This window comes from Podospora anserina, chromosome 6 (assembly GCF_000226545.1).
Source record: "Podospora anserina S mat+ genomic DNA chromosome 6, supercontig 2".
Taxonomy (NCBI): domain Eukaryota; kingdom Fungi; phylum Ascomycota; class Sordariomycetes; order Sordariales; family Podosporaceae; genus Podospora; species Podospora anserina.
In genome coordinates, this window is record NW_001914857.1 from 2,616,491 (window position 1) to 2,638,736 (window position 22,246).

The 22,246-nt window shown below is 54.5% G+C and overlaps 9 protein-coding genes across 9 annotated transcripts; 4 read left to right on the plus strand and 5 right to left on the minus strand.

Moving 5' to 3' along the window:
- Positions 1-55: 55 nt before the first annotated feature.
- On the plus strand, positions 56-1,635 carry PODANS_6_7040 (uncharacterized protein; the record flags this gene model as incomplete). The annotated part of the gene is made up of 3 exons (XM_001910581.1): positions 56-256; positions 314-1,338; positions 1,389-1,635. 3 exons carry the CDS (start codon positions 56-58, stop codon positions 1,633-1,635), a joined length of 1,473 nt encoding a protein of 490 aa, XP_001910616.1.
- Positions 1,636-1,894: 259 nt separating this feature from the next.
- Positions 1,895-4,033, minus strand: PODANS_6_7050 (uncharacterized protein; the record flags this gene model as incomplete). The annotated part of the gene is made up of 1 exon (XM_001910582.1): positions 1,895-4,033. One exon carries the CDS (start codon positions 4,031-4,033, stop codon positions 1,895-1,897), a length of 2,139 nt encoding a protein of 712 aa, XP_001910617.1.
- A 1,790-nt stretch (positions 4,034-5,823) lies between these two features.
- Positions 5,824-7,203, minus strand: PODANS_6_7060 (uncharacterized protein; the record flags this gene model as incomplete). The annotated part of the gene is made up of 2 exons (XM_001910583.1): positions 5,824-6,167; positions 6,246-7,203. 2 exons carry the CDS (start codon positions 7,201-7,203, stop codon positions 5,824-5,826), a joined length of 1,302 nt encoding a protein of 433 aa, XP_001910618.1.
- Positions 7,204-8,493: 1,290 nt separating this feature from the next.
- On the plus strand, positions 8,494-9,615 carry PODANS_6_7070 (uncharacterized protein; the record flags this gene model as incomplete). The annotated part of the gene is made up of 1 exon (XM_001910584.1): positions 8,494-9,615. The coding sequence occupies one exon, from the start codon at positions 8,494-8,496 to the stop codon at positions 9,613-9,615; it is 1,122 nt and encodes a 373-aa protein (XP_001910619.1).
- Positions 9,616-9,920: 305 nt separating this feature from the next.
- PODANS_6_7080 (uncharacterized protein) lies at positions 9,921-10,195 on the minus strand (the record flags this gene model as incomplete). The annotated part of the gene is made up of 2 exons (XM_001910585.1): positions 9,921-9,945; positions 10,011-10,195. 2 exons carry the CDS (start codon positions 10,193-10,195, stop codon positions 9,921-9,923), a joined length of 210 nt encoding a protein of 69 aa, XP_001910620.1.
- Positions 10,196-10,691: 496 nt separating this feature from the next.
- PODANS_6_7090 (uncharacterized protein) lies at positions 10,692-11,330 on the plus strand (the record flags this gene model as incomplete). The annotated part of the gene is made up of 1 exon (XM_001910586.1): positions 10,692-11,330. One exon carries the CDS (start codon positions 10,692-10,694, stop codon positions 11,328-11,330), a length of 639 nt encoding a protein of 212 aa, XP_001910621.1.
- A 315-nt stretch (positions 11,331-11,645) lies between these two features.
- PODANS_6_7100 (uncharacterized protein) lies at positions 11,646-12,789 on the minus strand (the record flags this gene model as incomplete). Its single annotated transcript, XM_001910587.1, has 3 exons — positions 11,646-12,035; positions 12,095-12,599; positions 12,653-12,789. The coding sequence occupies 3 exons, from the start codon at positions 12,787-12,789 to the stop codon at positions 11,646-11,648; spliced, it is 1,032 nt and encodes a 343-aa protein (XP_001910622.1).
- Positions 12,790-13,544: 755 nt separating this feature from the next.
- On the minus strand, positions 13,545-15,867 carry PODANS_6_7110 (uncharacterized protein; the record flags this gene model as incomplete). The annotated part of the gene is made up of 5 exons (XM_001910588.1): positions 13,545-14,081; positions 14,133-15,127; positions 15,183-15,463; positions 15,523-15,780; positions 15,845-15,867. 5 exons carry the CDS (start codon positions 15,865-15,867, stop codon positions 13,545-13,547), a joined length of 2,094 nt encoding a protein of 697 aa, XP_001910623.1.
- Positions 15,868-16,553: 686 nt separating this feature from the next.
- Positions 16,554-22,244, plus strand: PODANS_6_7120 (uncharacterized protein; the record flags this gene model as incomplete). The annotated part of the gene is made up of 1 exon (XM_001910589.1): positions 16,554-22,244. A coding segment is annotated over one exon (5,691 nt), but the record flags the coding sequence as incomplete, so codon positions are not given.
- Between the last annotated feature and the right edge of the window lie 2 nt (positions 22,245-22,246).

A 22,246-nucleotide genomic window follows, 5' to 3' on the forward strand; every position in this document is an offset into this window, starting at 1 on the left:
ATTTCACCGGACAAACACTTTCTTGTAAGGTTTGATTGTCCGAAACACCGTCAAAATGTCGTCAGTCAAGCGCAGAAAGATCTCCGACAACCCTTCCGCGGTGAAGAAAAAGAAGACCGAAGCACCCAAGCCCAAAATCACACCTGGGCCAGAACCCAGAATCGAAGATGCAGTATCTGAGGCCTCAGATGCCGAGGAGTCGACCACCCTTGACAATGAGAACGGGGAGGCTGCCCCAAAGACCTTCAAGGATCTCGTATGTTGGAATTGATGGTCTGTATAGTGTTTGAGTCTTCTGCTGACTTGTACCCAGGGCATCGTCGACTCCCTGTGCGAAGCATGCGACCGACTCGGATACAAGCAACCAACCGCTATTCAGCAAGAGGCCATCCCACTTGCGCTTCAAGATCGCGACATCATTGGTATCGCCGAGACGGGTTCCGGAAAAACAGCCGCTTTTGCCCTTCCAATTCTTCAAGCTTTGCTCGACAAGCCCCAGCCCTTGTTCGCCCTCGTTCTTGCGCCGACAAGAGAACTTGCCGCCCAGATCGCCCAGTCCTTTGAAGCTCTCGGTTCCCTGATCAACCTCCGCTGCGCTCTTCTTCTTGGTGGTCTAGACATGGTACAGCAAGCTATCGCCCTCGGAAAGAAGCCTCACGTCGTCGTCGCAACCCCCGGTAGACTTCTCGACCATTTGGAAAAGACCAAGGGCTTCAGCTTGCGCAATCTTAGGTACTGCGTCATGGACGAAGCCGATCGCCTCCTCGACATGGACTTCGGCCCCATCCTCGAGAAGATCCTCAAGTTCCTCCCCCGCGAGCGCCGCACTTTTCTGTTCTCCGCCACCATGTCCAGCAAAGTCGAGTCCCTCCAGCGCGCCTCTCTCCGCGACCCCCTAAAGGTCAACGTCTCCACCTCCAAGTACCAAACCGTCTCGACGCTCGTCTCCAACTACCTCTTCATCCCTCACATTCACAAGGACACGTATTTCATCTACCTCTGTAATGAATTCGCCGGCAAGACAATGATCGTCTTTACCCGTACTGTTCTCGAGACGCAAAGAATTGCCATTCTGTTGCGCACTCTGGGCATGGGCGCTATCCCGCTCCACGGTGGCTTGTCTCAGTCAGCTCGTCTCGGTGCGCTGAGCAAGTTCCGCGCTGGGACGAGGAATATTCTTGTGGCTACTGATGTTGCGGCTCGTGGTTTGGATATTCCCAATGTGGACTGTGTCATCAATTATGATTTGCCGCAGGATTCGAAGACATATATTCATCGGGTTGGTCGTACGGCTCGTGCGGGCAAGTCCGGGCATGCTTTGAGTATTGTGACGCAATAGTGAGTTATCTGTCTCTACCTCTTGTTGACCTGAAAACTAACGTGAACAGTGACCTCGAAATCTGGACCCGCATCGAAGCCGCCCTCGGCACCAAGCTCACCGAGTACGCTTACGAAAAGGACGAGGTGATGGTTTTTAAGCCCCGTGTGGAAGAGGCTCAACGGCACGCGAGAAATGAGATGAAGAACTTGATTGATGACCGGGGGAAGAAGGGGTCGGTGCTGAAGGGCCACAGGGGGAAGAAGAGGGGTGCGCCCGGGTCTGGGAGGGATAATATGGATACTGAGGAGGGTTGAGAAGGCTCTGGAAGGTGATGAATCTTTTTATTTAGTCTGGCATGTGCGGAGTTTGAAAAAAGGTTGTTATTTCTTGGGAATAGGGGCGGGGGTGAGTGGAGGATAGAGAGCGCCGGAGTGGGTATATACCATCTTGGGGAGTTTTACGTGTAATGGGGGCGCGCTGGGTTGGTGAGTGAATACATTTGGATTAACTTTGTCACGTCCATCCTATTCCTGTTGAGTTCATCCTGCCCTGAAATGTGCATGCTATGTGAACTCACTGTCCATCCTCCAACACCCTCGTCCAATCCCACTTCCTCCACCTCTTTTTGAACCCCTCCACCCTCTCATCCCCCCTCGTCCACCTCCCCTGCTTCTTAATCACAGCGACATCAGCATCCAACATCCCCCCAATGACCTCCCTAGCAAACCCATCCCCCCTCGGCCAACTCCCGCTATCCTCCACCACATGCCCCAACCCCCCATCAAGCCCAAACCAAGCATGAAAATACGGCATCTCCTTTGCAATGCTCTTCCGGAACGCCATCCTCCCAAACCCGGGCTCCTTGCTCTTTTTGAGAGTATCAATCACCTTTTTGTGCTGGGACCACTCCTCCCCCGCGCTCATCATCGCTTCCCTGAAAAATGCCGGTGCCGTATCCCCTAGTTCGTAAGGGATGGGGACAGCAACCATAGCGGCGTGCTGCCTGCGCTGCGGGTTCGCGGCATTTTCGTAAAAAATGACTTCTCGTCCTTGGTCGTGATACATCCTCGTAAGCGACTTCATGAAATTCCTCATCTCCTCCCACTCATCATCGTCGCATTCAAGGAGATTTGTTCGATGCGACAAAGGGACGATGACGGCTCCGCCTTCCGCACCCGTCAGCTCCGGAGCCGGCGCCAAAGTGAGATACGTCCTCGTACCCAAAGAAACAACCGGCGCCACCGGCAAGTTTCCCGGCGGGTTCTTCTCCTCGTGATAACACAACGGACAACTGTCCAATATCCGATTCAACTTCTTGTACTCCGTCACAGCGACATTCTTCAAGCTCGAGTCAGTCTTGTGCACCCTCTTCGCCAATTTCTCCGCATTCTCATCCAGATACTCCAAATCATTGTCGAACTTCCCATCCTTGGCGATCCTCTCCGCCAGACGCATCCCTTCCCCGCCGGCTTCGCCTTTTGTACGGCGCTCTTCGCGGACCATGTCGTCCAGCGTCATCTCGTCGTTTTCCACCACTGTTCCGCGCTCAAGACCCCGTTTGTTGGTTACTGGCTTTACTTCCCCTCTTGACCCGCCGGCCAAGAGGCGCGAGTGGGAGGCGTCGAGGACTATGGCGTTGCTGGTTGCCTGGCCTGACTGGAACGCCGCCATGGCAGAGTTGAATTCTGCTTCCAGCTTGGGCACGTCGGGGGAGTTGCGGAGTTTGGCCTTCATGAGCTGGGCGCGGAGGCGGTTGAGGGCTGATTGATCCATGGGATGGGCAGGGGCAATTTTGTCTTCGATTAAGACGCCTTGTTCCAGTTCGGCGGGGGGTTTGCTCAGGGTCGGGAAGCCAGGGGGTGGTGGTGCATTCTTTTGGCTGGCGATTCTCTCCGCGTAGAGCTCCCCGGTTGGCTTCTCCTTGCCAACGTAGCCGCTTCCGTAGACCTTTCTCCTATCCACTTCAATCTTTTCCTCTCGCACATCGTCAAAATCCCGGAGACTGCCAAAGCGCTCAATCGCGACTTCGTCCACTGGCCGGCCGGTTTCCTCGGCGATGGTGTAGACAGCCTTGAGCTTCGTCATGCGCCATTGTGACCCGTCGTCGCCAAAGGTGTATCTGACCTCCCGCGGCTTGCCGGTCTCTGGCTCCTCTGCCGGCTTATTGCTCGCCTCTTCCAGGCCCCTGTTTAGTTCCCGATGATGCAACACCCTCTTCGGCTCCTCCCTCACAGGCGAGGGACTTTTCCGTTTGTTACGCTGGACATAGTCAATATCCAGCGCAGACGGCGCCGTCATCCACGAGTCTCGGACCAATGACGACTTGGATTCACCCGGCGCGAGTTCCTCGTCTGGCAGTGGTAGGTCTTCTTTCGGGTCGGATGCTTTTAAATCCTTCGTGTCCTTCCCGCTGCGCCGGTGCCTGTCTCTGTCTCTGTCCCGGTCATCATCTCTATGCCGGTGTCGATGCCGCCTTGACTCGTCGTCCTCATCATCCCGGCGGTACCGCTTATGCCTGCGGCTCTCATCGTCTTGGTCGTCGCGTCGTCGTCTTCGATCGCTGTCTCTGTCGCGCTCTGTTGACCTGTCTCGTCTCGACTCTCGATGGTGGTGTCTATGTTTTCTGTCTCTGCGCTCCTCCTTTTCCTTTTGGCGCTCACGCTCGGCCCTTTCGGCAGCGAGAGACTTTTCAAAGTCTTCGAGGCTGTCCATTTTCTGGGGTTGTTTGCTGGGGTTGATGGCGACGATGCATTGGAAATTTAAGAAGCCAGAGCCGCCAGTGACGTCGAGAACTGGGAGCTCCATTCAAATGTGCACCGTGCACGACGCTAGGATTATAGCGCCGATGCTTAGTGGGGTAGGGGTTGTACTAGGGGTGCCCCACTGTTGACTTCACTTTTTGGTGGCATCCTCCCCCACTGAACTCCAACATATTGAGTTGAGCAACACAGAAGTTGGAGACACAGCGGCAGTGCTGAAAGTATGTGCCATATCCTCTCATCATCTCGGAAGTGAATAACAACTTCTGACCACCACCTTTCCCCATCTCAAAACAACTCCAACCTCCAAAGTGGCTGAGCAAAACGGGAAGTAACCCTTCCGTTCGGCAGAGCCCATCCCCAACCTTCAACCTGACGTTGCCTCCCGCTGTCAACCACCTGTGACTATCCGAGTTTATCTCTGTACCATTCCAAACCTCGTCTTCGGGTTGGTCTCGAGAGAAAAGGACGCTTATGACTAGCTTCATTGTCCCCAACTCATGGCCGCCATGTGGCTTTATCCTCCAACAATGAATAGTCCCCTTCTCTTTTTGTTTCCACGTTTCAGGAATATCACGAGATGGTCCGGTTTTGCTCTATTGTCTCCCCGTACTCCCAGTTATTTGTCTTCCCGGCAATCTTCATCATTGAGATAGACTTGTCAGTGTGCAAGGAAGTACCTTGACCTAAAACCTCCGACAGACCGGTTTCCTTCCGGGCCCGCCCTAACGCGGCCATCCCATCCCATCTCAGCCTCTTCCTGTGTTTCCGGGATTGAAACGTGCCGGTGTTGTGTCTGTCTGTCCTGACCAAATCTGCCGACCAGCCAGGTGATCTGCTTGTGTACTGTACCAAGTATCGAGCTTGCTAATAATCTCGAGCTGCGATGACTGATGTCTTTGCAGGAGTTAATCAGCATTTAATATAGCTACAGGGCGCGCTGTGTATACTCGGATCCGATAGAGCTTGCTATCTTCGGCTGTGAAGCTTTTATTTAACATTGGTGTTATTTTCGCCCTGCGAAGCTTTTATTTAACATTGGTGTTATTTTCGCCTTGCGCTAGTTTGAGATTTGATAGTATTTGTTATTGCAAGCGTTTTATTTAAGCAGATCATAGTCTCAATAGCTATTCTAATCATAGTAGCTCCCTTAATTTTGAGTGGGAAGATATACTGCGTAAGCGCCGGTAGGAACGGCAACTACCTTGGTGTCCTGTCGTCTCGTATGCATCTCAGTGGCGGGCCGGGGGACAAGAACTCACCGCACCACCACACCATTTCCCACCAAAAGCGGTTTCTCGGATTAAAATGGTCAAAAAATGGAGAGATTGTCTCTGTGCCACGAGGCGACCGCGGTGGAATTGCGTCACTGTCGTTACACCGACATCTCTCGACGTAACTTCTCTTTCACACGTAGAACCGAGGGGTGATGATGACTGTCGTGAAATCAGGCAACAGGTGAGAAAATGTAATGTATTAACCACAAAATTGAGAAGTGCATATTCCCAGCCCGTAAATCCCCCAACAAGTGCGAAAAAAGAAACAAAAAAAAGATCCCAAAACGCCGACTTGCTTGTTCATTCCCATCATTAACCTTGATCCATTCATCTCACAAAAGAGCAAAAAAAAAAAAATGAAAAATACACCCCAGGGTATAACCTAACATCAATTCCTACATCCCATCCCATCCATCTTCAACACCATTTTTATATCCTTCAATCAAAACCACCCAGCTACACACCATCAATATCCATACCGCTGCTGCGTATACTGCTGCCCTTGCTGCTGCTGCTGCTGCCCCCCACCCGGCTGCAAAGGCGAAGGAACCTTTGCGTAATCAGCCGGGTTATACGCCGCATAAGGCGACTTCTGAATCGAATCATGCTTCCTCTGCCCCGTGTGATGCTCCTCATTCGTCTCCCTATGCGGCGCCAACTGCTGTTGCTGCCCTGGGTACCCCCCTTTCAGATCAGGGTTCGGAGACGTGATGCTTGACTGATAACTCGCCGGGCGTGAACCCGCATTCGACCACTGGCCCTGCTGCGAGTGTGGACTGCCGTGGTTGGTGGGGGGGCGGTTTGGATCAACTAATGACTCCCGGTTAGCTGAGCTCGGTGTGGGTTGCGGTGAAGGCAATGGTGAATTAAATTTCGGGGTGCGCTGACCGTTGGCAAAGACAAAGTCGCCAGGCATTTCGACGGCAAAGTTGTTGTTGTTGTTGGTTTGGCCAGCCTCTACGCCAGGGAGTTCCTGGGGGCCGTTATCATGGGGGATTTGCCCGTATTGGGGTGGTTGTTGCTGCTGTTGCTGGGCTGCTTGGATTTGCTGCTGGAGACCCCCCGGCCCTTGAGAGCCTGCCGTGCCGGGTCGTCCGTAGGGGTTGTGCACTGATGTGACTCTGGGGATTTGGTACGGCATTCTTGGTGAGTGCATCTGCGGCGGGGTGCTGCCGCCGTTGATAGACGGTGAGTAGTGAAGACTGGAAGGAGACGGCAATGGTGATCGTACAGTGTTGCGTCTGTCGGCTGGGTTGAGCGTCTTCAGCTTTCCGTCCTCAATCATGGCTGACAGCACACCGGCATCCAGCAGCTCGGCCTTCTTGATCATCCTCTGCACCATTTCGGCCGACGCCTTCTTCATCTGAGACCTGACATAGCTGACCATGGTGACGTTGCACTTGATTTCGATGTCCTCGCGGAGGTAGAGTCCGTCCGAAGGTACGCCTAATGCTTTGAGGCCAATCTCTGGCACCTCGGGGGGCTCGACACCGGGTTGGTTACCCGCGATGCGATAGGTGCTGCGCATGTCGATATTCATGGGCGCGTAGACGTGTGTTTGAAGTCCCCAGGGCATATCGTGAAAGCAGCCGTTGAACTTGATAGTCGAGGATCCCATCTTGCCGATTCCAGGTACGAGCTGGAGGCGCTCCGTGATCTCATACCAAGTCGAGTAATACTCATCGGTCTCGGCATTTTGAGGCGCCGCGATGGGCTTGTGGTCGATAACCAGCGGGTTGAGCGTGATGACTTCTGAATGGGAATGAAGAATATCAATGGCGAGTTGGCGGGGGATAAAGCCCGGGATGGGCGTGATGACGGTGAAGGTGTCCTTCTTCCGCAACATGGCGAATGAGTTGGTCCTGAACTCTTACGGTTGTATGAGAGAATAAAAGTTGGATATACAGTTCGAGATGGTGATGTGAGCGATTACCCGTTCCAGGTTGTTAGTTCTGGGGGATGCAGAATGAAAAACTAGAATAAAGCTGCCAGGTCGGCATGGGATATGGGGTAGGAGTGCTAAAAATGGTACAACAAAGAAGCTGTGATAGTATCAAAGAGGGGAGAGGGCGTGGGAAGCGGGTTGATCAGATGGGACCTGGGGTTTCTTGAACAAACGGCTGGGCTCTGGGCGGCCCTCGCTGTGAGTGGTTGAAGCTGCAGGACTGTTGGTCGCTCCCTGCTGGGCAGATGGGACCGGGACGTCTGCTCAGCCCAAAGAGGCCGGCCCAAAGCCGCCAGTCGCTCAATCCCCCCGCCAAGTGACAAGGTCAATCAACTATCTGGGCTGGGACTCGGAGACCCTTTGTCCCGGAGAGCCGTCCAGCACGATGACGTGAGACGGACGGCCGCGCCTCTTGTACGTACTACTTAATCGAGTAGTTTGCCATGCTGCTCTCTATCACTGCCCTCCTCTACATCCTCTACATCCTCTACATCCTCTACATCCTGTGATGAAGTAATGAAACATGGACAAAAGCTCAGTCCTTCGTATGGGTAACTTGAGACAAGCTGGTGGTTTTGATCGCTGGTCAAGCTCTTTAGTGTGAGAACCGTTAATGCTGTTGGGTCCACTTGACCCAAACGTGGAGGCCTTGGGTTTTTTGAATGTTTACCATGTGCGAGGAACCAGTGCACTGTCTTCCATGCCCGTGTAACCGAGAGTTGGGAGACGTGTCGCCAGCCCTTTTGTCAAGAGGCATATAGCTCATGTCGGTGGTGAGCATGAGCCCTCTGTTGGTGATATAAGTGATAGATTCTGATAGGTCCCGAGTATCTGATACCCACGGACACATGGAACACTGACTGTTGACATTTCCATGCATCCATGCTGGGCTGGAGGCTCTACAGTGGGGCACACAGTGAATTTAGCGTTGCGGTGGAAGCCTTCCCAAGTTTTGTTTGCCCCACCATGCTCGGAACCCCGCCGTCGGTTTGATTCTGTCACTGGTGCTTGGGGTCTGGACAATATTCTCCCCATCCCAAAAACAACCAACCATACCACAACAATGGCATCGACATCAGCAGACCCAGCGCAAACGCCAGAGACCAAGCCCCCCGTCGCCATCGTGGTGATTGGCATGGCAGGTTCGTGATGTGCGCCTCCGTTCCTTGCCCACCCTTCCACTAATCCAACATGACAGGCTCGGGCAAGACGACCTTCATGCAGAGAATCAACGCCTACCTCCACGAGAAGAAACAACCACCATACGTCATGAACCTCGATCCCGCCATCACCCACTCCCCCTTCCAGGCCAACATCGACATCCGCGACTCGGTCAACTACAAGAAGGTGATGGAAGAGTACAAGCTTGGCCCAAACGGAGGCATCATGACGTCTCTGAATCTCTTCGCCACAAAGGTTGACCAAGTCATGGGGATTCTCGAGAAGCGCGCCAAGCCCAACCCGGACAACCCTGCCCAAAAGCCCATTGATAAGATCCTCGTCGATACGCCCGGTCAGATCGAAGTGTTTGTCTGGTCAGCTTCGGGCACAATTCTTCTGGAGTCGCTCGCATCATCGTTCCCCACCGTCATCGCCTACGTAATCGACACCCCGCGCACGAGCTCAACGTCGACCTTTATGAGCAACATGCTTTATGCCTGCAGTATTCTCTACAAGATGAAGCTGCCTATGATCTTGGTGTTCAACAAGGCCGACGCGAAGGACCCATCCTTTGCCAAGGAGTGGATGACGGACTACGAAGCCTTCCAGGCTGCTCTTGCCGAGGATGAGAACAGCAATGCCTTTGGTGGTGTAGAGGGAGGGGACGGTGCTGGGAGTGGGTATATGGGCGGTCTTATCAACAGTATGAGCCTGATGCTCGAGGAGTTCTACTCTCACCTCAGCGTCGTCGGCGTCAGTTCGCTCCTCGGTACTGGTATCGATGAATTCTTTGAGGCTGTTGCGGAAAAGACAGAGGAGTTCAAGAAGGACTACCAGCCAGAGCTGGACCGGAGGCGCGAGGAGCGGGAGAAGAACAAGGAGAAGCAGCGCGAAAAGCAGCTTGCCAAGATGATGACTGACATGAACATGGGCGACTCGTCCATGTCCAAGGCTGTGGCCGATCTCAAGGCTGGCGACGAGGACGAGAAGGACGCCCCGACTCTGAGCTCTGACGAAGACGAAGACGAAGACGACATCGACATTGATGAGGATGACCGAGAAGGGCTGCAAGCTAGATACTCGGCCGCCATGCAGTCGGACTCTGTTGAGACGGATGCTAGCTTTGCAAAGTATATTTACTCTCAGCGCTAGGCGCACATGAGTAAAAGAGACTGGGCAGTGGGAGGAATAAAGGGTATATTTAGCATTTGACTCGGCGTTTAGACATGATACCAGGGTGTTTTTGGTAGCGGAAAAAGACGAAATTAAGTTTTCATGACCAGACTATATTCTGTTCCTGTCCAATGTACCCCCAACGCCATGATGTGCAAAATGCTGTTCCTGCCACCGAGCCGTAGCCACCCCCTCGTAAGGTGTTATCTATGGCAGCTCCATCTTTATGTTCCTCAATCCCATTCGTGTTTTTTAGTTTTCGTTCGCCTGAGTGTATGAATCGATCACCGAGCCTCGAACTGAACCATTCTATACACGAGATTTGTCAGCGTTTTGAGCGATGGACGGGGGAGAGGGGAGGGGGATGAACAAACCTTCTGGTGCGCTCCTTGTAGAGGACACGGGCACCGCACTTTTGGCAGCGGATGGGAGCGCCCTTTTCGAGGGGGACGCGGACGGCGCAGTCGCCGCAGCGGTAGATCATTGTGCCCGAGCTGGCGGCGACGTCGTCGCGCTGGGAGAAGGCGCCCGAGGGGGCTTCGTAGTCTTGGCCGGACATTTCTTTTTCCTGGTTGACGACGGTGAGTGATTGGGTGTAAGTGATTGCTTGGGAAGTGCGATGGATTGTTTGTGGATGAGATGGTTGACGATAGCGAATGGATGGACGGAGTGGAGGGGCTCTATCAAAGACAGATTGATGCGCGCGCTGACTGACGGGAGAGCAGCAGCAAGGCAGAAAAAAAGGCGGAGGGGGGCGGCAAAACCTTTGGCGGTGGGAAACGGACGGTGAAACAGCAGGGATCACGTGGTAGTTTGGGGTGATTGACAGGGGGTTTCCGGCAGGCAAGGAGACCCCGGGAGACGACGCTATCGGGAATCGAGACCCGGGGAAGGCTGCTGTCAGGTGAACCTTGACAGCAGTTGCTTCCCTTAAACAACAAACGAGTAAATACTGTATATTTTTTTTTGTATAAATTCTTGATACCCCAGACCTTTCACGGCTGGCATACCTCAAACATAACCATCCTTACCCTCCCTCACCAACAAAATAACCCATGTTCTCCAACGACAACCCCCCATCACCACCCACCCAACCACTCCCCTCCCCCTCAACCTTCGACACCACCACCCCCCCCTCTCAAGAAACCGACTGCCCCTTCTGTCACATCTCCCTCACCTACCCCCCCTACCCCCCATCCTCCCCCCCACCCCCTGATTCCCTCTCCCCAACCCTAACCCATCCCCACCCATCAACCCACCTGATCCTCTCCACCCCCCTTTTGATCGCCTTCCTCGACATAATGCCCCTCTCTGTAGGCCACCTCCTCCTCTGCCCCCGCGCCCACCGCCCAAAACTAACAGACGTCACCCCCGCCGAATCCGCCGAGCTGGGGAAGTACCTCCGGATCCTCTCGACAGCAGTCTCCAGAGCGACAGGCATCAAAGACTGGAACGTGGTGCAAAACAACGGAGCGGCGGCGGCGCAGGTGGTGCCCCATTGCCATTTTCACGTTATCCCCAGGCCAGAACTGAGGGATAAGAGGAATGAGAGGTTTACTAGTACCATGTTTGGGCGTGGGCAGAGGGATGAGTTGGATGAGGAGGAGGGGGAGAAGCTGGCGGGGGAGATTAGGGAGATGGTGAGGGTGGTGGTGAGGGATGATGAGGAGAGGGAGGGGAGGGGCAAGTTGTAGGGGGGGATATGAGCATGGATATGGGTGTTGATGGTGGGCTTGGATCAGCATGATGAAGCTATCATGTGTTGGGTGTGGAACGAGGAAGCGAGGTGTGCGTTGAGATACCCCCTTTTTGTATTTGGCGTTGAAAGTTCCATGAGAAAAGGCCCCGGGGCGATCTAGTGGAGGATGGAAACATGGCGGCGCGAAAATAGCAGCACAATTTCCCAAATGCTAAACACTCCGCTGGAGATAGAGTTCTCGATTGAAAATCCCCCACCCCCCTAAGCTACATAGCTGCCAACAAACAAGCGCAACTCGTCCGTCTCAAATCTACTCATCATCCCCAAAGAAAACCTTGATCGGCAACCAATCATCCCCACACACCTTGAACCGGTCAGGAATAGCATCAATCTTCTTGACCTCCTCCTCAGTCAACTCCCAATCATCCAGCTCAAAGTTGGCCTTGATCCTCGACTCAGTGACGCTCTTGGGCAGGACACTCCACCCCTTTTGAACCCCCCACGCGAGCAGCACCTGCTGCGGCGTCTTGCCTTTAGCTTCAGCAATAGCCTTGATCGTGTCGTTGGTGTACAACGGCGAGTCACTGCTTCCGAGAGGGGAGTACCCCGACGAGTGAATCCCCTTGGCCGTGTTGTAGGCGACCAGCTTAGGGGAGGGGTTGCCAGGGTGAAGTTCGATTTGGTTGACGGCCGGGACCATCTTTTCTCTCCATCAGCGACCCTTATCTCTCGAGATGGAATCAAAAAGAATGAACGTACCTTGCAAGAAGGATCACCAAGAAGCCTCTCCAGGTTCTTAATCCCAAAATTACTAACTCCGATAGCCTTCACCTTCCCCGTCTCCACCAGCTTCTGCATCTCCCTCCACGTATCGACAAAATCCCAATCCTGATACACCTCCCCCTTGCCCTCATTCTCCCCCTGCCTCTCCGGATCAATACTCGCCGGCCAATGCACCAAGAACAAATCGACATACTCCACCCCCAAGTTCTCCAAGCTCTTCTCCAACCCCTCCCTCACCCTCTTGTGCCAGGGGTTGTCCAGCTTGGTCGTCAGCCAGATCTCTTCCCGGGGGACGCCAGACGCCTTGATCCCCTGCCCGACTTCCTTCTCGTTGCGATACCCAAAGGCCGTGTCAATGTGGCGGTATCCATTCCGAAGAGCCGCCTCAACCGCCTTTCCGACCTCACCGGGGGAGGACTGCCAGGTTCCGAGGCCGATGGCTGGGATGGAGAGACCTGGGACGTTGAGGGGGTACCGTTTGCTAAAAGTGAACGTTAGTTAAGGCGGCGAAAGGGAAGAGAGCGGGAAACATACGTTGTCTTCTTAGTCGAAGCCATTGTTGCTAGCGAACGCGAGATGGCCGGGTATGAGTAAATGGAAGACGAAGATCGAAAAGGGCGGAGACTTGTCCTGGCTACTTGTCTGGGAATTGGTCTCAGAATAGAGAGCATGGTACAGCGTAAGGTATTTCAGAGACAAAAACAGCCCTCTTATAGGTAGAACGAAAGGCTTCGGTTACCTTCTACTCTCCTAATAATTTCCCACCCACTCCCTCAGCTTATGACGTTATCATATCCCCGCGCGCGGGATTCAATGAGGGGTTCGTCTGACCGCGCTACTGTACCTCAGGAGGAGCTTGAGCTCTGATGGTGACAATCTGGTGGGGTACAAGACCTGCAGGCCGAGCTGTCTGGGAGGGGCTTCATTGGTCTTTTGTGTGTCCAAAAGGGGGCTTGACGGGCCGACACTGCGGGTGTTGTACAATACGAAAAGAAAGGGTGGAGATTCGAATACGTTGACATAGTCTCTAGAAAAGACAAGATGGACGATCCTCTATCGCGGCTGAAGCGTCTCTTGAAGAGAACATACCCCTGACCAAGTGTCATCATGCATGCAGGTACCCGAGACCCAAGCAAGGGGTCAAAGTCCGAGATCAACAAGAGCCGCACTATATCAGTCGTCCCATGATATAAATGAACCCCAAAAACTTTGTCATGCTTCGCTATAATAAAACAACTCAAAGATTAAAGCCCGTCTTTCTTTTAACACCCCCCCATCCAACACCAACAAAAAAACGCTGCTAAATTGACCCTCAGTACATCTGCGCTTTGACACCAGTAAAAAGATTCGAGTAATGAACCATAAAGTTCTTGATGGACTCGGCAGGCTTGGGCGAAGCTGTGCGATCACCGATGCGGTGGATTTCCTAACCCTCTGTGCCACTGCTTCTGAAAGTAGCACAAAGCGCCGCGTAGTGGTGCGTGAGGTCCAGGACGTTCTGCGGCAGGTTAGTGGCCTGAATGATGCTCCGAATCTTGACGGCGCCCTCATCCTCAATAAGAATGCGAATTGTGTGTAGCAGCTCGGGCGAGAACTCGCTGTACCACCTATACTGCCAAGTTACCAGCCGGATGACTGCCGCAACCGCATCTCGTGTGAGCTTGGTCTTCATAAACACCTTCAAGATACCCGCAAGGGCCTTGGGGCTAAACCGCTGTCCGAGACAGGCACGGTACGCCTCCACAGCCTCGTCCGTGTGCTGGAGGCGCTCGGCAAGGCTGCCAAGAATCTCCCACTCCTCAGGGGACTTCTTGTACTGCATGCTTTGAGCGCGGTACTGAGCCATCTGGGTACGCCATATTGTGTAGACGCGGAGGTCCTCGTAGAGTACCATGAAAAGGCTGTCAAGCCAACGCTCACACAGCCGCTTGTTATTAAGCCGGGAGGAGTGGTCCTCGGAACCCTGTCCAATGTTAGCAACTGGCCCTACGTGGTCAGACACTGCTGCACTCACCTTCTCTTCTGCCTTCTTCACCACATCGGGGTCCATGGCACTCGAAGGTCTCTCGATATCTTCGGGCTTTCCATTGGCCGCTGGTGGCGCCAGATTTTCACCGTCAGCTTCCTGGCCAGCTTCTTCGCTCTTTTCAGCCACCTCAGTCTCCCCCACCGCGGTTTCTCCGTTAACGCCTGGGTCAGGGCTTCCGCGAAGAACATCGGTGCTAGGATTTCGGTTCGCGGGGTAATGCGAGGATTCCTGCTTCTCACGGTACTCGTCTTCCATGACGAAGACGTTGCTCCGGATCTTGAGCAGCTGGTCCCAGCCAATCTTGGCTGTCATTTCGGTCAAGATGGCGTAGGCCTGCTTGAAGGTGCCACGATAAGTGGCCGCGCGGAGGCCCAAGAGACTCGGGTCAATCTGCTCCGAGTAACGAAAATCGGGCTCACTGTCGATCTCGTCTAGCCTCGTCTCGGGGAGGGTTGGCAAGTGATACTCCTTCGGCTCCGGCATGATCGGTGCATCCTTATCCTGGTAGGTAAACATCGGGCACGAGTTGAGTGTCGTCAGCGCATTTTCCCAATCTTCCATGGCCACATAGACCTGGGCGAGTCTAGCCCATGTTCCAAACTCGCTTGGTGCTGCGATGGTGCTTCGGTCGGCGCAGCCAAGAGCCAGCCGTAGTCTCTCTTCCCTCTGTTCGGGAGTGGTGGCAGTCTCGGCCTTCTTCAACAGGAATTCGGCTTGCGTGTCCAGCATGACATAATCCATGGGCATTTCCTTGATGGCTTCGTGCAGGACGCGGATGCCTTGTACCTCCTCGTTGCCCATGAACATGACCTTGGCCAGCAAAGATGCAACCTCAACGTTCTGCGTGCGCAATTTCTCGAACAAGTTGATACCCGAGGCGTAGCGACCGGTAGTGTGAAAGTATTTTATGAGACCAGTCGTGAGATGGTTCGAAACAACGTTGGGTACCTGTACAACCGAGTCGGACCCGAGCGACCAGCCTGCCCGTCCATTAGCAATCGCTCGTCGTTGACGTATTCTGGTATGACAACGTACCCCTGAAAAATAGCTGCTCGGCTGCGCTGAGGAAGCGATGTTCGGTCTCCGTGTTAGTGACGGGGTTGAACCGTCTCACGCACATGATCTTCCTTATAGCATCACCTGTTCCATCGTCGGCATAAGAATAGGCTCGCAACACACTGCAGAGATATGTCTCTAGCCAGAGCTCGTCGGTTGCCTTGCGCTTTTCGCCGCGCTCGTCAATACAGTAAGCTTCTACTGAACCAGGAAAGGGGGCATGCACGCGCATATCGACTCGGGAGAAGGCATTGTAGCAGCTGGAAAGAAGGAGTTGTCAGCTAACGTGCTGAATACACAATCGTGGGTATAGGCGTACCAGTAGGTGCCCTCGAGCGTCTTTGTGGTTGCCGAGGGGCCAAACTCTTTGTATGCAAGAGTGTTGATGTAGGCAGCCAGACTGGCTGACGACGAGGCATCTACACCAGTGACATGGTGGTACACCCCAACTTGCTTGGTTTGTTGTCTCAATGGTTGTTTGACGAGGTGGACGAGGTCAGGGGGCCCCAGTTCACGAAGGGAGCTCAGAGACTCGGTGCGAGCCTCAATTGCTTCGTGCAGGACCTCTTCCGTGACCCTGAGAGCAGTGTTAGTGGTTATTGAAGAGTGCCTGGCAATGACTGAGGTGGAGGCCGACGAACTCGGGAACCGCTGGCGCTACCATGATGGATGCGCCGTTGCGACGGGAATGAGATGCCCCTCAGGGAGCTCGAGAAGACGAAGCTGGTCTTAAGAAGAAGACGGGAGCTTGGACCTTGCGGTTGGATTGGAACCTGGGTGGGTAGTGGCGATTGAGAGCTGAAGCGGTGCTATTTGGATATAAACATGTATGCGCGCTGCAATCCCCAAGTCCAGAAACGTCTGATGCGCCAACTGCACAAGACTGGACGAATGCGAGGGGGTGATGTCGGGTTGTTCTGGTCTGGCCTACCCCGTGGTGTTGCTGCACAGTGGCCCAAATGCCAAATGTCTCCTGCAGCCGACAGCTTTAGTGGGGCACAGTGGGATTGGTGTTCCTTGTAAGGCCGCGCACGGTCCCGGGCCGGGCAGGCATATCGTCACTCTCAGCACTTCGGGCGGTGCCAAGAGAGTGCCAATGAAAGCTGCCGGCCGGCATGTCGCGTCTCGAAATATACCAACCGCGATTTGGTTATTGGAGGATTTGGAGATGGACATGCGCATTCGACTACTTGCGCATACGATACATGGCAGCAGCTTGAGACTTTCAACCCTAGCCTACCACTGATAGTCGCGCCAGTTCATCCAACGGAGTCCTGCATGACCACTTTGGCATTTCACCGGCGTCAACATGGCAAGTCTCTTGCACCGTCCCGTCCAGCTCCATCAACCATGGAGAAACCACACAGAACCAATGCTAATCGCTTCGCCGCCCAGCCTGCATTTCAAGCAATCAATGTCGAACCCGACGAAATCGTCGATGAGGAGATCGACAACACTCGAGATATCCAGGTGGAAGATGCCCTGAAGCTATTCCAAACCGCCCTCAAACTACACTCGCAAGGCCCCAAGTTCTTCGATGACGCGGCCGACGCCTATAACGCCCTTTTCGGCTCCGAAATCTTCAAATATCCAGAGGCAAAGACCGAGTACGAGCGGGCCGAAGCGGGCGAAGATGGCGTCCTGGCTGTTGAGCCCACGTTTGCGACAGTGCTCGATGCCGCTGCCGCAGAGACCGACACCCTGAGCAACACCCTCCCACAAGCCTTCTACCTCGCGTACAAAAACCACGGCCAATTTATCGTCGATCGGATTAGGCGCAAGATCCGAAAAGCTTTCGTGGCCAAGTCGGCCGCTCTTGAGGATCCAGCTGTGTTGGAAGATGCCAGGAAGGCACTGGAGGATTTCAGCGCCGCGCTCGACCGTGACCCCTCAGACGCCGAGTTATGGAGAAAAACCGCCCGCATGGCTGCTTTCCTGAAAAGCAGCCGGATTAGTCGCTACAGCTTGGAGGCTGCCATCGAATTGGACGATGACCCTGCGGTGGACGAGGTGGAGCCCCCTTCGTTGGCAGAAGGATATGCGGGCGAGGATCTCAAAGACCAGCTTCAAGTCTTGGGGGATGAAATGGCGCTGGGCCATCCGATAATGAAGCCCTTTGTGGAACGAGGACTTCCTCCCATGCTGAAACGGTATCAAGATCCAATACCCTTTCTTCCGAATCCTGCCAAGTCATTGGCTGTGCCCAAGAAACAGACAACAGATGTCCCACCCCCACGACATGTTATTTCTGCCGCGAGCTCCTCCTGGACAGAGCTGGGTGCGGCCATGGTGCGTTTCGTCGAGGAAGAGGGGCTTTCAGGACAGGCGGTGTTTTTGGAAACTCCAGATGCGGCGGACGATGAGGATATCCAGATGGAAATAGATATGCAACTTTTGCCTCCGGATTCCTCGCCTCCTCCCGACAGGCCATCTGAATTTGCTGTGAAAGACGAACAAGCTTCGGGCGAGCAATCCGAGAAACCACAAGCGGCTGAGGAAGAATCCACGCCAATGGTGGCAGAGCCGGCATCCCTGGGTGAAGCAACGGGCAAGGAGCGTGCTTTGCCTTCCAGGAAGCGTTCTCAGTCAGTTGCTGGGCTTCCCGATCCCCCGGAAGAAGAGGCGGCCGAGGGCAAGCGGAGCAAGCGGACTCGACGGCGGGAAACAGGGCGACGAGAAACAGCGGCGGAAGAGATTGTGGATCCTGCCCGGCTTCTCGCGACGCAATTGCAACCGTTACAGGCCGCTGACCAGAATCTGTTTCAAACGACCAAGAATCTTCTGGAGAATCTTGGAGTAACGGACCATGTGACACTGGAAAGAATAGCTGAGGTCCTTGATTCGTGTGCGTCTGACGACCGGATGGGGAAGATTCAGAATCTATCAACCGTTGATCTTCGAGATTCGATTCTCCAGTTTGACGAGGAGAATGCCACTGTCCTGCTAAGTAAGCGTGAGCGCCCGCAGCTCAGTCTCTCGGCCTTCCTTGAGCACACCAAGTCAGGGTCTCAGCGAGCAAATGAGGCCCCGACGTTCGATGAGACCCGGGGCGTTCGAGCTTTTGTTGAAAAGATCAACAATGGATGGTACCCAGTTCAAGACGTGGTGTTTGAGTTTCTCAAGATCATTATGCCTACATACACTGGGACCAAATGGCCAGACCACACCAAGACAACGCTGTCGGATGTTATCACACAGTTTGGCTCCAGCATATACGAGAGGGTCACCTACGAGCTCGACTTGTGCCTTGCGAAGGGCGACCATGAGGCGCATCTTGAGCTAGTCAAGCTGGTACATATGGTGTTTGAACTCTACCTGGACGTCTATGAACGCACCACCAACCCTAACAGCACGGCAGAAGAAAGCACCAAGGTTGAGATTCAGCTGCGTGTGGACAAGTGGATGGACCTCACGACGGAAGTCACAAGACAACGGAATCCAAACACAGACGACGAGCTCTCGTCACGCTTCCTGTGGGCTGGAGTGTATGCCACAACATTGGCGAAAGACACACCACGAGATCATATCCTCAACTGTTGGCACAGCATGTACGATCATCTTCTCGAGTCCTCCATCAGCGAAATCACATTGCCCAACAACGCTGTTATGCCCGAAATTTCAACCGCTGCTGCCGAACGCGAGATATCAAAGTTGACGACGATGGACTTCTTCTTGGGTCTCTTCCAGGAGGACATGGGTGATCCAACCTCTGTGATTGACAGTCTAGAACCGGTTTTGAACCCGGAAAATGTTTACATCACGGTGCCTGGCACGTCGGAGCCAAATGGAACCGACGGTGACCACTCATGGGCAAAGCAACAGAAGTTGCCGCTCTTGGAGTGCGCAAGCCAGAGTCTGATGGACTTGTGGAAGTTCCTCAAGCGGAGCAGCACGGAGCTCAGGCTGTTGCTATGGTCACGACTGGGCGAGGCGTACGGCAAGATTAGCTATGCGACCAAACAGTTCTCGTGCTTTTTGAGGAGCATCGAAACCATCATCACCGACTTTGAACATGCAGATTACCTCGAGACACCACCCGAACCAAGGAGGGCCCTGTTTATGACCATGATCAAGGCGCTGGATGATCTGATCATACAATCATTGCACTTGGCCTTGAACGACAACAGCGCATTCGACATCATTGATGAGGAGCACTTGAAGTCAACCCTCTCGGCCCTCGCCAAACTCAGCTGTCTCCTTCATGTAGCAGCCATGTACGAGGACGAGACTCGCATCGGGATGAGACCGGCGCCGGCCAACAACTCAACTCTACGATCGTTCCTCAACAAGCTTCAGGAGATGCAGGTGAGAACTTGGTCCCTTCAGTATACCATGCTCAAGGTCGGCATTCAGCAGCATCCAGACGCTTTCCCCAACTACGAAAACGACTTGGCCGAGTACCTGGCGGCCGTTCATCAAGTTCTCGGTCTGCGCAAGAGCTGCAAGTCGTCCAACAAGATCTTCCTCAAGATGATGCGGGTGGAGCTCCTGAAGCAGAGGAACATTGAGAACTGGGAAGATTACCTGGGGCAGGTCCTTTACGATCTGCACGGCTTGAAGCTCGGAGTTGGTATCTGGGAGGTTCAGGAGCATGGCTGCGAGCCTGAGAATCTCGAGAAGCGCCAGGCTCTGCAGCTTGTCGAGAAGATCACCGTCCTTGCCAACAGGATGTCGATGAAGGATCTCCTGAAATCGGATCTCAAGACCACGATTGAACGGATGCAGCAGGCGATTGGGACTACCAAGTCCAATCCCCAGATGACGCACAATCTGCGCAATTACACCGAGTACCTCAAGACTCCCATCCACCCCTTGCACCTCTTCCAGGCGCTCGACGGCAGTATCGACCTCGACGCCGTCACCATTAACACCGTGGACAGCGCTCCCGCCAAGCACGGGTGGTACTTCCTCCTCGGCATGATCGGTCTCACCAAGTTCAAGGGCGTCGAGCTCGCGCGGCGCCAAACACCGGGCGCTACTGACGATCTCCGCATTGGCGCCACGTACCTGCGCCTCCAGCTTCAGTTCACCCCCGACCGTTGGGATGCGTGGTTCCGTCTGGCCGAGTGCTTCGACTATGAGCTGGACGAGTCTGTCCTCTGGAGCGCGGACAAGATGAACAAGGACCGGGCTGAGCTGGTGAAGTTCCAGCGAAGCTCTATCCATTGTTACACGCTGGCGTTGTCGCATTCGTATGCCTGGTCGGCTGACCCGCACGCGTATGGGGCTTCAGAAGATGAGAAGGAGGCGCTGAACGACATGTACCGCGAGTTTGGCATGCGGATGTATGCCTCCAGCCGGGAGCCGTTTGCGATGGAGCCGTTCAAGCACTCTGATCAGGAGAGGTGGTTTATCGAGCCAGAAGGGATCGAGACTTTCCGACGGATTCGTCACAACGAGATGACAGATTATCAGGTCTGGAAGTTTGCGGCTCACTTGTTCCGCAAGGCGATGGAGGGCAAGCCAAAGGAGTGGAAGAACCCTTACATGGTGGCGAAGTGCCTGTGGAAGATGTACACCAAGGCGCCCGAGGAGCTGGATGAGAAGACTCGCCGGCATCGTCCCACAGTGAAGATGATTCTGAGGGCGCTCGAGAAGACAGTGGAGGTGTTGTCGGCGTTGCCGAAGCCTCGCAGTGGTCAGGATCCGATTCTCGAGCCGCACTACAAGATTGTCTCTGTGGTTGACAAGCTGGTTCGTCGGGGGGATTTACCCCGTCAAGAAGCTGCTGATCTTCTTCAGCGTCAGCCGTACGCTATCGACAGAGGGAAACCAGTTACGGTCGATACCCCTGAGGAGTGGGAGGCGTACATTATTCGGTGCTTGCGGTACTTGCGAGACAAGGATAAGTCCAACTGGCAACATCGCATTATCATGCGGCATGCTCGGGTGCTCTTTCCCGACTCCGTGGACGAGAACGACCCTGCCAACGTCGACGCCGCCAAGGCAGCCTTTGCCGTCTTGAGAGAAAACATGTTCACCAAGACCATGGTGATGAACGTCTGGAAGTGTGAAGCCGAGCGTTCTGGTCGGCACTACGTCTACACCTGGCGCTACATCAAATACGTCGCCAAGATCCTCGCCGCCCTGAACGACAGAACCAACCTCGAGGCTGTCCTCCGACGTATTCGCAAGCGCGGCGCCGACTTTTACTACTTCAACGAGCTCTGGCAGTACTGTGTCCAAATCTACCTCAAGCTGATCAGGCAAACCTTCAACGTCCCCTCCGCCGGCGAGGACGCCTTCAAGACGTTGAATACCGAAGAATTCGACGTCGTAGGCGAGAAAATCACCGAGTGGGCCACCACGCCCGCAGCAGAATCCCACCCTGCCCTCAACGCAATGAAGGAAGCGGTCGAGCTGAAGAAGTTGAACTCCAACCTCATGAAGGCGGGTCCCATCGACGACCTGATCACAGACTGCTACTCAACCATCTACCTCGATGTCAGACCTGAGCTGCCCCGGCCAGCTGAACATAGCACCGAAACCCAACCGGGTGAAGATTCCTCTCAGCAACCACCACCGTCCGCTTCTCAAGACGGGGTTGGGGTTGGGGTTCCGGCGGCGGAACTCAAAAGCAAGCTCCTCCAGAACCTGGTCGCCCAAGAAGAAAAGACCGTTCTCGGCTCGTTGCGGGCGGTGTCGGAGCAGCCTGACCGTTCTGAAAAAGCGTCCGTGGCAGGGGATGCAGCACCGCGAAGCCACAGACTGGGCGTTCGTCGGCCGAACATCCTGCGCAAGGCGGACGATGCCGTGCAGGCTGTTTTGCGGGTTGCTGAGGCGCCAAAGTCGGCGGTTAGCGGTGCCTCCCGCGGCAGAGGTAAAAATGGGCGGACGCCAAGGGAGAGTGAGGATGAGGAGGGGGAGGAGGAGGGGGAGGATGTGGAGATGAAGGATGCCGGTGCTGCTGCGGGTGGACATTCGAGGAAGGCGAGTAAGGCGAGTAATAATGCTGGGGGGGTTGTGGGGGTTGGGAGCGAAAGGTCGACTCCTGGGCCCGGGGGTTGGAATGATGATGATGACGATGAGAGTGACTTGAGTGC